Source organism: Nicotiana attenuata, unplaced genomic scaffold, assembly GCF_001879085.1.
Source record: "Nicotiana attenuata strain UT unplaced genomic scaffold, NIATTr2, whole genome shotgun sequence".
NCBI lineage: Eukaryota > Viridiplantae > Streptophyta > Magnoliopsida > Solanales > Solanaceae > Nicotiana > Nicotiana attenuata.
The window spans coordinates 106,401-122,035 of record NW_017672371.1 but is presented as its reverse complement, the minus strand read 5'-3'; the positions used below and the strand labels follow the sequence as shown (position 1 = coordinate 122,035).

The following is a 15,635-nucleotide window of genomic DNA, read 5'->3' as shown; positions in this document are numbered from 1 at the left end:
AAGTATGTGGAACAATGGAAGTGCATTTTGGACACATTAACGCTTAGTCCGAGTATATACCTAATCCCATCTACGCTCCCCGTGGATTCGATCCCGACTCCTTGTTGGGTAATTATAATTGCATCAACAACTTCACAGCCCCAATTTGAGGTGTGAACTTGGGCAACATCAAGAGACCTCTTGCAGTTGATGTTCAGGCCTTGGCCAACCAGTTCGTGAGATTAAATGTTTCGGAGCCCAATCGGGTTCTAGCCTGTGTGGGTTTCTGGTCTTCCTTACTTGATCGCATCAGAGAGCGTTGTGAGCACGTAATTTTTGCCCTACATGAATTAGTCCCATAAATTCAAAACAAAATAATTTTTTTTTCCATTATTTGCAATTTTGTGAATTTTTGTGGCATTTTTTTGTTAATTGTTTGCATTTGTCTGTGCATTTTTATTTTTGTTTAATTGATGAAAAATACAAAAAATATGTTGCATTTTGCATTTAGGATTTAACTTTGCATTTGTAGGAATTAAGTAGTAATTAAGTTATTTTATAAAAAGGGAAAAATTACAAAAAATAGTTTAATTTGCACCTTTTGATTTTAACTTTTATTTTTGAGTAGTTTTTCTTTTAATTTGTTTTTAAGTAATTATGATAATTATCATTTAGGTTTAAATACTTTTTTTAGTTAATTAGGTTTTAGGAATTAATATAGGTTTTAATTTAATTTTGAGAAAAGAAAAGAAAAAGAAAAAAGGAAGAATTGAAAAGAATTGAAAAAGAGGAAAGCTGGATTTTAGGCCATGTTAAATTTAATTCGCCCAGGCCCAAGCTGTTCCACCCCCACACCCGTTCAAATTGCCCCACACCCGGCCCAAAATCACCCCTGGACCGGTCCAGCATCTCTTACCCTCCAAACGACGCCGTTTCGTTCGCGTTACATCCGGACCGTTGATCTCATCTCATCCAACGGTCCGGAACTGGGCCAAATCAACACCCTGAAACCCCTCACCTCCCTCATATCAAATCCACAAAGTTTTTCCCTCGAATTATCCCCAAGTTCGTCGAATCTGAGTTGAAAGTAAGCCCTAAAATGTCAAAACTCTAGAGTTGGTAGATTTAGCGGTGATTAAGAACAGAACGAGCCTTGGTCATGTGTTTTCAAACGAGAACACGTGATTGAGGCCCCTTTCGATTAAAATCTAGTTCGTGAAGAAGAATTGCAAGGTTTTGACAGTCCGTTAGGTATTTTTATATTTCTGGTTCTTCTTTCATTTTTTCTGTTGTTTAAAGTCATTTTTCTTCCTCTCGATTCTGTGTTTGTGTTTTGTTTCTTCATAGTGATTACTGTCTCAGTTCATTATCACGCTTTATCACTAGCTAATAAATTTAGGGCTTTGACTTAATTAAATTACAGTGACAGTTTAGTTTGGTTAGTTCAGCAAATTTTGTTTCGTTTTGGCTGTTTGTTAAAAAATGGTTTTTGTGTGAGAAATTATGGGTCAGGTTCCATTTCAGGGTCCTTAGGTGCTTAATTGGCTTCTAAGTAACAAGAGGCCCAATTGGGGATTCAATTTGGGGTCTATGACCCAATTAGCTTGGCCAGTTGATCCGGTGGGTTTTAAGGGGTAATAAACAGGGGTTTAAAGGGTAATTTAGGGACTCTAGGTGGGGGAATCTTTTGCTAACTAACTAAGAAGCTTCTAGGAAGCTGGGTGGGGGATTTAACTTGATTTTCAGATTTTTACCTAAGGATTTCTAAGCAAAAAAGCAAAATTCGAAGAGGGCTAGAATGCAAAACTGAAATCTGTTTGTTGCCCTATTCCCTTGCCTATAAAGGAACCTTTTCTTGCCTTTCAAGGCAGACCTAAGAACTTCAAGAGAAAAAATCCAGAAAATACAAAGACGGCTAAAATTCTACTGTTTTATCAAGCTTTCCAGTGATTTCGAAGCTCCGATTTACAAAAGCAAGTTCTGATTCACTGAGTGTTAATATGGATTGAATTTGGTTCTCTTTTAAGCCTTGGTTGGAAGTTTTGCTTTGGTTGTTATTCATTCGAACTGTTTTCTGGGCTGCTTAATTCCATTCCTGGGTTTGGAGTTGATTTCATCTGTTTCTGATTGCTGAATCTGGTTGAGTTCTACTGCTATTACTGCCGATATCTCACCTTCTGTTAGTTTTGTTGTTCAATTTAAGTGTTGGATTATTGGTTCATAACCATCTTTTTTTTTTAGTTTTCAATTTCATGCTTTTTTTTAGAAGTGATGTGTATTTACTTTAGGATTTGGACATGTCCTATCTGATTAGTAGTGGTGTTCATAGTTTAGCTTACTTGTTCGTCTTATTTCACTTAAGGAATTCTGCTTATTGTCTCTCTACCCTGAATATGTGACCGGAAATTAGTACTCTGAATATGATTTGCTCATGAATTTGGTTTGGATGTTGAGTTTATCATCTGTTCGTTAATGTGGAGTTTGCTGAAAATATTTTCTGTTTGTTCAGTTGCTGATCTCTTCCTGTATTTAGTTATAATTTGGGGTTAATTTGAGTGGCCTAGATTGTTAAGCAAAGACCAAGCTAAGAATAAAAGAAATTGTTTCACAAGTTAATTTTGAACATTGAAGCAAAAATGGAACTTCTGGGACGTGGGTGGACTGGTGCTATCCAATTGCACATGAAATTTGGATTAAAATCTTTTTGATTACTGTTTCTGGCCAATTCACTATAGACAATGCATCTGAAACATTTGTTTTCGATAGATATGGTTCATTTCTTTCTGCTAGTAGCTTTGATTCGATTAGTCCATTTAAGCAATAAATCAATTTGGTTAGTTTTCATCTGGGTTGGTCAAAGACAGTCATTATACATTTTACATGGGGATAGTTGTTAATCGTTAGCAGATTAGCAATCGAACTTTTGGTTGAAATGCCAGCTAAATGACACTTTTCATGAGTGCCCAATATTTTGCAGAAGGTAGGTGTAAATTATCCTCGTGTAAATTTTTGGTTAACACCTACCTTATATGTTTTCAAACTCCGCTATGGATCTTAATTGTCCTAGTGAAATATATGTTGATGTTATCTTAGTATATCAATTTTATGGATTCATAGAATTTCTGTTGGTATGTCTTTAATTCTATAATTTAGATACAATTCATAAATGTTAGTAGAAAAGCCTCGTGTAAAATAATATTGTGATTGTGTATACGTTCGCGTAACATAATTACGATTTTAAAAACAAAACCAGAGTATGCGTTCGCGCAACTTTGGCCAAAATTTCTTAATAATAATAAAGCGTTATTAATTTTGGACACGTTCGCGTGACACGATTTGACGCGCCAAATAAATGGGTATACGTACGCGTAACCCGTTTCAAGATAATTTTTGATTAAAAGAGCTAAACGCACATAGGTTCTAAAACCAGTAATTAAATAATTTATAAGCCAAGTATGATCAAAGCGACCGTGCTAGAACCACGAAACTCTGGAGTGCCTAACACCTTCTCCCGGGTTAACAGAATTCCTTACCCGGATTTCTGGTTCACGGACTGTAATACAGATTCAATCTTTTCCTCGACTCGGGATTTGAACTGGTGACTTAGGACACCCTAACTATCCCAAGTGGCGACTCTGAATTCTTGATAAACAAATAATCCCGTTTCGATTGTCCTTTAATTGGAAAAACTCTTTATCCCTTATCTACCTTTTCCGGGGGTGTAGGTAAAAAGGAGGTGTGACAAGCGCTAGTATGATGATCCTCATTTACTTCTCCTAAAGGACAAGGTTTATCACGGTGATGCCAGAGATGTTACTATTGGAGATGACGGGGTGTTGAGAATGCAGGGCCGTCTATGTGTGCCCAATGTATATGGGCTACGGGAGTTGATTCTTGAGGAGGCCCACAGTTCGCGGTATTCCATTTATCCTAGTGCCGCAAAGATGTATCAGGACCTGAGGCAGCACTATTGGTGGAGGAGAATGAAGAAAGATATTGTTGGGTTCGTAGCTTGGTGTCTTAACTTTCAGCAGGTAACATATGAGCATCAGAGACCAGGTGGATTGCTTCAGAGAATAGAGATTCCAGATTGAAAGTGGAAGCGGATCACCATGGATTTCGTAGTTGGGATCCCATGGACTTCGAGGAAGTTCGATGCTATTTGGGTGATTGTGGATCACCTGACCAAGTCCGTGCACTTCATTCCAGTTGGTACTACTTATTCTTCAGAGCGGTTGGCTGAGATTTACATCAGAGAGATTGTGCGCCTTCACGGTGTACCGATTTCTATTATTTCTGATAGAGGCACGTAGTTTACATTGCAGTTTTTGAGAGCTGTGTAGCTAGAGTTGGGCACTCAGGTGGAGTTGAGTACAGCATTTCACCCTCAGACGGACGAACAGTCTGAGCGCACTATTTAGATATTGGAGAATATGTTACGCGTGTGCGTCATTGATTTTGGGGGTTCGTGGGACCATTTTCTGCCACTCGCGGAGTTTGCTTACAACAACAGGTATCAGTCGAGTATTCAGATGGCTCCGTATGAGGCTTTGTATGGGAGATGGTGTAGATCTCTGGTGGGCTGGTTTGAGTCGGGTGAGACTAGGCTATTGGGAACTGACTTGGTTCAAGATGCTTTGGACAAGGTTAAATTGATTCGGGAGTGGCTTTGCACGGCACAGTCTAGACAAAAGAGTTATGCCTATAGGATGGTCCGTGATGTTGCTTACATGGTTGGGGAGAAGGTTCTGCTGAAGGTTTCACCCATGAAGGGTGTTATGAGGTTTGGAAAGAAGGGTAAGTTGAGCCCTCGGTTTATTGGACCGTTTGAGGTACTTTAGAGGATTGGAGAGGTGGCTTACAATCTTGCCTTGCCACCTAGTTTGTCGAGTGTGCATCCAGTATTTCATGTTTCTATGGTCCGGAAGTATGCCGGCGATCCGTCTCATGTTGGGGATTTTAGCACGGTTCAGTTGGATGGTGATTTGACTTATGATGTGGAGCCGGTGGCCATTTTGGAGCGGCAGTTTCGAAAGTTGAGGTCAAAGGATATAGCTTCAGTGAAGGTGCAGTGGAGAGGTCTGCCCTTGGAGGAGGCTACTTGGGAGACCGAGCGGGAGATGCGGAGCAGATATCCATACCTATTTGTGACTCCAGGTATGTTTCTAGACCCGTTCGAGGACGAACGTTTGTTTTAGAGGGGGAGGATGCAACGACGCGGCCGGTCATTTAGAGATTTGTAGCCATGTTTTCCCATTTTCTGCTCCTTTTGTACTCTACAGCTGTTATATGACTTATCGGGTTGGTTGGTTTGGTTCCGGAGAGATTTCAGAGTGATAGTCTCAAAATTGGAAGCTCAAGTTGGAAAAGTTATCCGCATGTCGACTTATGTGTAAACAACCTAGGATTTGAATTTTGATGGTTCCGTTGCTCCGTTGGGTGATTTTGGACTTAGGAACGTGTCCGGATTGTGATTTGGAGGTCCATAGTAGAATTAGGCTTGAAATGGCGAAAGTTGAAATATTGGAAAGTTTGACCGAGAGTGGACTTTTAGATATCGGGGTCGGATTGGATTTATGGAAGTTAGAGTAGGTTCATGGTGTCATTTGAGACTTGTGTGCAAAATTCGAGGTCAATCGGACGTGATTTGATAGGTTTCAACGTCGTTTGTAAAATTTAGAAATTTCAAAGCTCATTAGGCTTGAATCCGTGTGCAATCCGTGTTTTTGATGTTGTTTGAAGCGATTTGAGGATTCGACTAAGTTCGTATCGTGTTTTAGGACTTGTTGGTATGTTTGGTTGAGGTCCCGGGGGCCTCAAATTGATTTCGGGTGGCTAACGGATCAAAGTTAGATGTTGAAGGATTGTTGAAGTTGATTCCTGCTGGTGTAATCGCACCTGTGGATGGGGAACCGCAGGTGCGAGCCAGCAGAAGCGGGAAGGAATCCACAGAAGCGGCCAAGGAAGTGAGGTAGTAGATGGTCTCATGTGCGATGGTTTTACCCCACCTGCGTGACCACAAATGCGGCAGAAGAACCGCGGAAGCAGATTTGGCTGTGTAGTTAGTCTCCGCAGAAGTGGATATTTGTCTCGCAGAAGCGAGTCCCCAGGAGAGGAAATGGATATAGGTGCGGAGTTGGCCGCAGAAGCGGCTAAGTTGCCGCGGCTGCGGAAAGCCTGGGCAGAACCTATATAAACGAAGGTTCCGAGATTTTTACCATTTCTAACATTTTGAGCTCGGATTTTGGAGGTTTTTGAGAGGGTTTTTGAAGAGATTCTTGAGGTAAGCTCCTTATGTCCATTTTTCTTCAATAATTTTGTTTTCCCACTGATTTTCCACCTAGTTGGTATGTTCTTGAGGTGAAATTTGGGGGTTTAAGGCTAGGGATTTGGAGAATTGATTTTGGGAGTTTGAGTGATGTACTGATGTCGGATTTTCATAAGTTTGGTATGGTTAGACTCGAAGTTAATGGGCTTTCGGTTTTTGTGGCTTTTGTCGGATTTCGAGACGTGGGCTCGGGGCCAGATTTTGGCCAATTTTGGATTTTTGCTTATAATTTCATATTTTTCTTGTGGAATTGATTCCTTTAGCCTGTATTGATTGTATTGTACTGTTTGTGGCTAGATTCAGGACATTTGGAGGCCGACTTACGAGGCAAAGGCGTATTGGAGTAGAGTTTTGCTCAGATTGAGGTAAGTAACACTTCTAAACTTGGTGTTGAGGGTATGAACCCTGAATATACATGTTATGAGTTTGGTGTTGAGGTGACGCACATGCTAGGTGACGGGCTTGTGGGCGTGCACCGTGTGAATTGTGACTCTGTTATTTCTGCGGCACTATGTAGTTACCTGACCTTATCTATAACCATTAAATCTCTACCTACTAGAGCTATTGAGCTGTGATCCATGTTAGAAACTATGTCTAGGCTACATGCTTATTATGTTATGACACACTAAGGTCATTTCTGCTATTGAGTTATTTGCTTACATTGCAGTTACACGCTCAGTCGTACGCATTCATATGCATATCATATCTCAGTCTCTGTTACTATTTATTGATACATCATATCATTATTTTGGGCTGATTTTTCATGACATTGTGAGCCCGAGAGACTAGAGAGATAGATGATTGAGCGAGGCCGAGAGCCTGATTGTGAGAATATTGATGGGATCGGGTTGCATATCGCAGCAAGTATTATTGATTTATGATGGGAGTGGGCTGCACGCCGTAGCAGATGTTATTGATTTATGTCATGATTGGCTTATTATAGCACTTGGGATGAAGGAGCCCCTCCGGAGTCTGTATGCACCCCCAGTGAGCGCAGGTACCTACTGAGTGCGAGTGCCGAGTGACTGTGAGGAATGAGTGACTGTGAGGAATGAGTGATTGTGAGGTTGGAGTGAATCGGAGGACTGAGTGATTGTTGCCCCGAGAGGCTGTATATGATTTCATTGTTATTGCACATAGTTTCCATATATCACTGTTTTGAAAACTTCTAAGAGATATTTTTATCCAGTTTTTACTTGAACTTGGCATGTATAAACCGATTTGACTCGATTTGTCGGGTTTGAAAGCATGTCTACTTTCCTTATTGAGACTTGATCCAAGAATTTCTGAGCACGGAGGGTGTTGATATTTCACATAACTGACTGATGGAGATTTCGAGGTAGTTGTCAGGCGTTAGTCCTTGTTTCTCCTTCCTTATCTTTTCTTTATTTGTATTTTGGTCCAGACTTTCGTAGATATTTCTTTTCTATAATTTAAAACAAGTGAACAAATATATCAAAATTATCGAGTATCAAACCTTGAAGTCTTTCAAAATATCAATAACAATGTTCAAGATTCAAGAGTCGAGAAAGCGTATACTATCAATCCAAGAGAGTTCCCCAAATATCCATTTTTCGCTGAATATGTACGCCATGCCATCACACTAAGAATAATTAGATATCAAGTTGGACCAAAGCCCCAATTCAAGTAGGGTCAAAACCCAATAGTCAAGAGAATTAAGAACCATGTTAAAAACAGCTTCCTAGTTCGTACTTAACACGAACAAGTTCCATAATTTAAGACGAACTACAAATCCAAAGTCAAGATGGCAAAAGATCCGAATCAAGAGGCATGCCAAGATGAGCAACAAAGTCACTGCCACAAGAAGGACAAAGCCCCAACAAGAATGCAAAATGATCAAGCAATCCGTACGAGTGGGCGATTTAGCTAATATCTTATAATACTTGATATAATACGAATACAACGATATAAATTAAAGAAAGGAGAAACAAAATCTCAATTTATTTTATATCATTCCAGTAAGTAAAAACAGTACAAAGTTTATACACAAACCTTGGTGTTTTACCACAAAACAGTTCAACCACAACTTGAGGACGTCCGAATCGTCTACGTCATAGACCAACCAAATTCGTCCACTTCCTCAAAACTTCCCCTTAGATTTTACAAAGGTATATATACCTTAAATACATAATCAAATATCTATGTAAGTTCAGCGACTTAACATGTCAAACTAAACATGATATTGGTGAATATTATCCCAAATTTTTGAAACAGACTGGACAGGACCATTGTCTAGTGTTGTGGCTCAGTTTTGAAGCTTTAAACAGACAAACTAGACTGTATAAACTTCATGAAAGTCGTAGACGTATGTCTTAGGGACTCGGAAAATCTTGAATCACCCCAATATCAGTTTCATACAAAAATTTATGCTAAAATTACTAACAATAGTACAGGGAGGATTTGTAAAACAGAAAATCTGGGCAGCACCTGCCCTGTACTTCATCACCCATTTTCGGGTAAATAAAAGACAAACCAGGTTTTGGTACCTGAATAAGAGTTATAGATCTTCAGCAAAGCTTGGATCACTTACAACGCATCTCTATATGAAAAGATATGAAGATATAATAGCTGTCTAGTGTAAAAACGGGGTTAGTAACTTACCTCAAAAGAGAGGAGCAACTTGTGCTTCACCAAGAACTAGTTTTGCTGGTTGGTTTAGTAAAAATTTCTGATGGTTTTCATGTAGTATTTCATATGATAAGAAGTAGAGAGGTTTGGGATTTTCTTTGGTATTAAGGAATGAAAAAATGAGATGAGGTTATGAAAAAGCATGTCACAAAAGTAATATATAAACTTTGGATAAATATGAAAAAGGTGGCTACTCAAACTACTAAATATTTTTAGATTAATAACAAGTTTGCTTCCCAAAATATTATATATATCTATTGCATTTTATAACAATTAATCAAAAACACCATGGAACTTCTTTGTACATATTAACACAATCTAGAGTAAGCAACTTTCCTATATCGTCAAATTCACATTTAGGAAGTGCGAAGTAAAATCTATAACCATTATAAAGATGATCAATCGAGAATGCAAATATTAGTTAAAACTTTAGGGTATTACATCGCAATTGCGAGGTCTGAGGCCTGCACCAGAACCAGCAAGTCCTAACTCTTTCAACACTCTATCACGCGTCCGAAACTCGCCCAAGCCCCCCGGGCTCCAAACCAAACATGCACACAAGTGTAATAACATCATATAAACTTGCTCGCACGATCAAAATACCAAAATAACACCTAGAACTATGAATCAGACACCAAAACGGCTGAAATTTTCAAAGAAACTTAAGAACTTTCAATTTTTCAAGCGGACATCCAAATCACGTCAAATCAACTCCATTTTACACCAAATTTTGCAGACAATTCATAAATACTAAAATGAACCTATTTGAAGTTTCGGAACCGAAATCCGAATTCGGAAGCAATAAAGTCAACCTACGGTTAAACTTAGGAATTCTTTAAACCTTTAAACTTCTAGTTTTCAACAAATTTTGTTAGATCAAGCTAGGGACTGCGAATTCGATTATGGGCAAACGCCCAAATCCCAAATCACGATACGGACCCGTCGGAATCGTCAAAATACTGATCCGGGTCCGTTTACACGACCGTAGTCAACCCGAATAAGTTTCAAGGCACGATTTCACATTTTCGTCAATTCTCTCATAAAAACTTTCCAGAAAGAGACATGAACTGCGCACGCAAGTCGATGAAGGCTAAACGGAGCTAATCGAGGTCTCGGAACACATAAATAAAGGTTAAAACTAAAAATGACCTATCAGGTTATAGGTCATCACAATATGTATCAACTGTATAACCAAGGCGAAATACAAGGGTGTATACAAATAATACAACTTGTATCGATTGTATATATGGGTGTATACAATGGATACAACATGTATCGACTGTATTTATCCACGCAATGAATACAACCAAGGCGAAATACAAAAATACAGAAAAATAAAATATTCTTGTTCAGAGTCGAACTCAAAACCTCCGCTAACTAAGCGGGCGCTAACTAATTGAGGGACGAGAGCTTATTGCTCTCTTATTTTAGTTCGAAACAATAAATCTCTTATTTCAAGGATTTGCTATAAAATTCAAATATAACTACGAATGATAAATTTATTGAAAGTATAGTTACGAATGATAAATACATTGTAAATGCTTGATGTGTCACGTAATTTTCCCTGATTTTTACTATTGTTTAATTTTATCTGCTTTCAATAAGAATTGTTGGGAAAGTTTAACAGCAAGAACAGTTCTAAAATGCTAATTACTCTTTTAACCTCCGTTCCAAACAATTGTGGTTCAACCAATAGCAACATAGCCCAAACGGATCAACATGAATAATTATCTTACATATTCTCAAGAAAACATATATCTAACGTTGCATAATTAGGCAAAACTAATTGAGATCATTAAAACAGTTAACAGCAATTTACATGGTGGGATCTTTTCCAAACCCCATTAGAGCATGAGTTAAAAACATTGAAGCTCTGCGAGATGTCTCCAACATACGCCCAACGAGTGGTACCTTCACTGTGTCCCTATTCAGTAAAGGTTTCTTATCCCAGCTGCAAACATTTTACGTAAACATTCAACAACAAAAAATTATGCAATAACCAAACATTATATAGAATGTGTTTGGCAGGACAAGTGAGGGTTGCTCAGTTGGTTAAATGCTCTAACTTTAGCCAATTGGTCGAGGGTTCAAGCAGCAATGGGGGAGCCACAACTTAGCAAGCCTCACTCGTTTTGGAAAATTTATGTCATGTGACAAAAAGAGAGATCAGCCGAGCCTGCATCTTATTGTTGATCAAGTATGAGTAATGCATCTTATTTTAGGATTCAGTTTATCTAGCAAGTGGATATTGCAGGGAACTTGATCATGCTTAAAGAACTTCACTTATAAGTAAAACATAGTGTTACAAATTGTCGTTCACATCCCTAAATACTGAGAAAATAATGTTATGCTCTCGCGGTAAGGAAACAAAAGAATATAATGTGATCAACAACATCCTTATTGAACTGCAAATTCAGAGAAGTCTTGTGAAGTTCAAGTACAAGGGATGTGAAATATATACATACCAATCTTCATGACGAACAACCTTTCCTCCTTCCGTGTACAACTTGATCAGTGATATCATATGAATGTCTTTCCCCAAGAATTTGTAATATTGTTTGTTGTCAATTAATATCTGAAGCCATCAACCATAATGTCAGAGTCCTGAAGCAGAGGAATCAACAAAGACGAAAGTTGGATCAATAGGACTCAACAACAACAAACCCAGTGTAATCCCACAAGTGGGATCTAGGATGGGCAATGTGTACGCAGACCTTACCCCTACCTGGTGAAGGCAGAGAGGTTGTTTCCGATTGACCATCGGCTTAAGAAAAGGTGAAAAAAGGAAGCAGTAACAACAAACAATAACAACAGCAGGGAAATAAGATAACTGAAGCGATTGAAACACCATGTAGTAATAGAGATCTAACCTCAGTATTTCCTGGAGAAATTTCTTTCTCTGTGATGCTGTATTCCACGATTCTAGATTCACTGAAGACCTGAAATGCACAAAAGTATCAGTTTGAATTATTCATATACAACAATTGCAAGCCCTTCAGAGAGAATTCATAATATGATGATCAATTAGTTAATTCAAAGAACTATTGACTGTAAAACTAAAGTAGTTACAGTCACTCAGTGAAGATGTTCGCCTTTGCTAGGATAGAAGATAGAAGAACGGGCTCAGGAACCGAAACCGATGAAATTCAGGAAAAACATGGAATTGACCAAAAAATGGAGGACAAGACACTAGGTTATCGTAGGACGAATCCAACAAACTTAACTAGTAGTGCTGCAAGGTTTTCCACAACATTTTCAGCACTTGACAGTAAACTTATCACTATGCTGTAGCAATGTGGATAATGCAATGCACATTAATGGCAACACAGACAGGAGTAAGCACATGTCTCAATATGGGGAGAATCCTCAAAATATTAATAATGTATTTTTTTTCTTTGAGAAATGAGTTTCAAGAACAATATTGCCATCTATTAGAAGCAAAAACAGATTGTTAAAACTGCATCAGGCAATTGATTTCCTAAAATAGTTCTCGTGTAATCCTTATTGTTTTTCTTTCCACCAAGAAGTGTATCAATGTAGCATAAACAGGAGGTTAATATGAAATAGGAGAGAGAGAAAAAAGTGAAATTAGTTAGACCTTGTTAAGCGAATAAAATGACGACTTTATCTGCTTTACCCTGCAACCAACAGTAAAATTCATAATCAGACTTACTAATAAAGAGATATTTGAAGAGTGGTTTAGAGATGGAAATGAAATTAAAAGGAACAAGCTAGTTACTAGATGCATGAAAGGCAGAAAACAGAAAGCAAGCACCACTCTGAATTTTCACTTAGAATTGACATCACTCCAATATCTGTTTAACTGATATTGGTTTCCTTTCTTCACCTAACTTCTAAAATAACACTTCTTTAAGGCTATATATCATCATTAAACATGGAAAAAAGCGGGATACAATCTTATTCAGGTACTAAATCCCACTTATTCAAAGGATAAATCTACTTTTGATTATGACTTTCCTTGTATGTTGGTCTCACTTCAGCCATGTATGTATATTTCTCATATTCAGGCATACGCTCAGGGTGTGGAGGAGCGTAAGCAGAAGTACAGGGCCGATCCTGAGCATGAGAGGGGACAGAGTAAGAGAGCAAGATCTTCAGGTCCTTCTAGTGAGTTTCAAGGTGGTCAGAGATAGCAATGCCCGAGGTATCCGGCCCAGCCATCGGGTAGTGCACCCCTTTAGTTTGCCGATAGGAGATTTGATCGTTCCACATATTCAGGGCGCAGTCAGAGTTCCAGGGACTCTAGTTCTCAGTATATGGGTGAGTCAAGTAAGATGAGACCTCCCTTGCCACGATGTGCTCAGTATGATAAGCAGCATGTCGGGTAGTGCCTTGTTGGGTTGGGTGTTTGTTATACTTGTGGTTTGTGGTTATCCAGGCCACATTTGAGAAATTGTCCAACGAGAGGTGGTGCAGGTATAGTTCAGCTCTGTAGCTGACTCATCATCATCAACCCCCCCCCCCCCCCCGGAAAGGTTCACAGGCACCAATCGGTCGTGGTAGAGGCATAGGTGGAGCATCTAGCTCGAGCGGTCCTCAGAACCACATTTATGCATTAGCGGGTCGACATGATCAGGAGTCGTCACCTAATGTTGTTATAGGTATATTATTAGTCTCCTCATATGAAGTATATGCATTGATTGAACATGAATGCTTGATTTACAAATTTACTAATCACTAGGTGTGAATATTGAACTATGACCAAGATTGCTTGTCAAGCTGCAACTTTGAGGAGAATACATAGTCTCCCGTTATCTCTTTACCACGTAAAATGATTATAAAAGGAAAAATTCTGCTACTTTAACTACGTTGACAATGTTTAATTCTTGCTCTTATACACCATGAATTAAAGTCACTGGTCTAAATGGACACATTTTTCTACTACTAAACAAGGCAACTAAGATAGTCAAGCATACCCGTGTGCACGCATAAGGGGATCTTCAAACGTTGCATTTGGAGCATATATCTCAAAGTCTTGCCTTGTGGCACGTGACGCATATCTGAATCCAGAAATTGAACATTTTCATTAATTAAAATGATTCATTAAAAATTGATTAACTAATACTTGCATAGGAGAACATAATTAATAACTCTCTCAATGAAAGACGGTATGAATGATATATCCCCTTATGAAATAGATAAACCAGAACATAGTTGAAGTTGAACAGCGAGCCACGAGACAAAATGGTGCTCCTATAAGGAAAGGATCTAACAAACAACTCTTATACTCTGTATTTATTCTTTTTTAATCATCAACATTAGCCCCAAAAAAAGAGAAATAAAATAAGTGAAAAAGGAATAATTGAGCAGTTGATACTACGATAATAACTACGCCTCAATTCCAAACAAGTTGGAGTCAGCTATATGAATTCTTATTTATGTCACTCTATTTAAGCCTGTCTCGGCCCAATATTATAAAATTGAGGATCCTCAGCGCAAGAAGTTCTCAAGATTCTAGCAAACGTCTTAACTTATATATAAAACGTTGACAGTGTTTGGATTGGCTTTTAAGCTGGTCAAATAAGTTTTTAAGCTCTTTTTAGCTTTTTTCAGTGTTTAGCAAAGCTATAAAGTTATTAAAATAAGTTTAAAAGTGCTTAAAATAAGCCAAAAGCAATTAAAAGCTATTTCTGCCCAAAAAGCCACTTTTTTTAAGCCAAGCGAAACGGGCTCTAAAAGACTTGTAGCAAACATTGAACCTAAAGTAAACGTGCTAACATGACTAAAACTTAATCCCAACATTTACAAAACAATGAAGGGGTTAAGTTCTCGAATTCTTCTAAGCCTAAAGGGGTTCAGGTGATAATCACCAAATACATTGCCATTGGCTTTACCCAGGACCCAAAATATAAAAATAAAAACAGATGTGGAAATATAGAGTAAAACATAAGGAGAGCAATTTCAAGCTTTTTTTAGTATAACCACAAGACCATATGGTACAACTTAAGAAAACTCAGTCCAGCATGATCATAAATGAAAACCCAAAATTAAAAATTGAAATGGAATGAGACATACAAATTGAGAAGATGGGGAAGTATATAATCAGAAGAACCCTTTGGGGAATTATAATCACCGGCGGCCGCTTCCTTACAGTAGTACCCTTCTCTCTGCTGATCATCCTTCATATCTTGGCAATAAGCAAAAACAGTTCCAACACAAAATAAGAAACACACACATATTATTAATTAACAGCCATATATAACAAAAAGAGTAATATATACCTTTGGAGTTACTATTATTTTCCATAGGGAGTTGGAATATATTAATGTTGTTGTTGGCAAAAGAAAAGTAGTAGGAATATGGTGTAGCTCGAGAAAGAGAGTGTGACGTGAAAGAGCGAAGCATGAAGAAGAAAAAATACAGAGAGAAGATGAAGGGAAAAAGAGCAAGAAAATGATGGAACTTTGAAAGTCGTATTTGGGACATGAGAGGTTTATTAGTGCTTTACGTGGAACTCCAACGTCCATTTGTGGAGTCGTCTCATTTGCTTCTCGTGTTTGTGTTTGACTGCTCTTAATTTCAGAGTTAAGCCTGGGAGCCGCAAACAGTCGGGTCGGGTCGAATATGGTTCGGATTAAAAACGGGCAATAAAAAAAGAGATAAATTATCCGACCCAACCATATTTAATATAGATTAAAAAACGGGTTAACCGGCGGAT

At 38.3% G+C, this 15,635-nt stretch overlaps 1 protein-coding gene across 1 annotated transcript; it reads right to left on the bottom strand.

Moving 5' to 3' along the window:
• Positions 1-10,592: 10,592 nt before the first annotated feature.
• Positions 10,593-15,435, bottom strand: LOC109212956. The gene is made up of 7 exons (XM_019376693.1): positions 15,199-15,435; positions 14,993-15,104; positions 13,894-13,977; positions 12,555-12,594; positions 11,827-11,895; positions 11,422-11,531; positions 10,593-10,907 (listed from the first exon to the last, which is right to left on the bottom strand). Exons 1-7 carry the CDS (start codon positions 15,401-15,403, stop codon positions 10,772-10,774), a joined length of 756 nt encoding a protein of 251 aa, XP_019232238.1. The 5' UTR covers positions 15,404-15,435; the 3' UTR covers positions 10,593-10,771.
• Between the last annotated feature and the right edge of the window lie 200 nt (positions 15,436-15,635).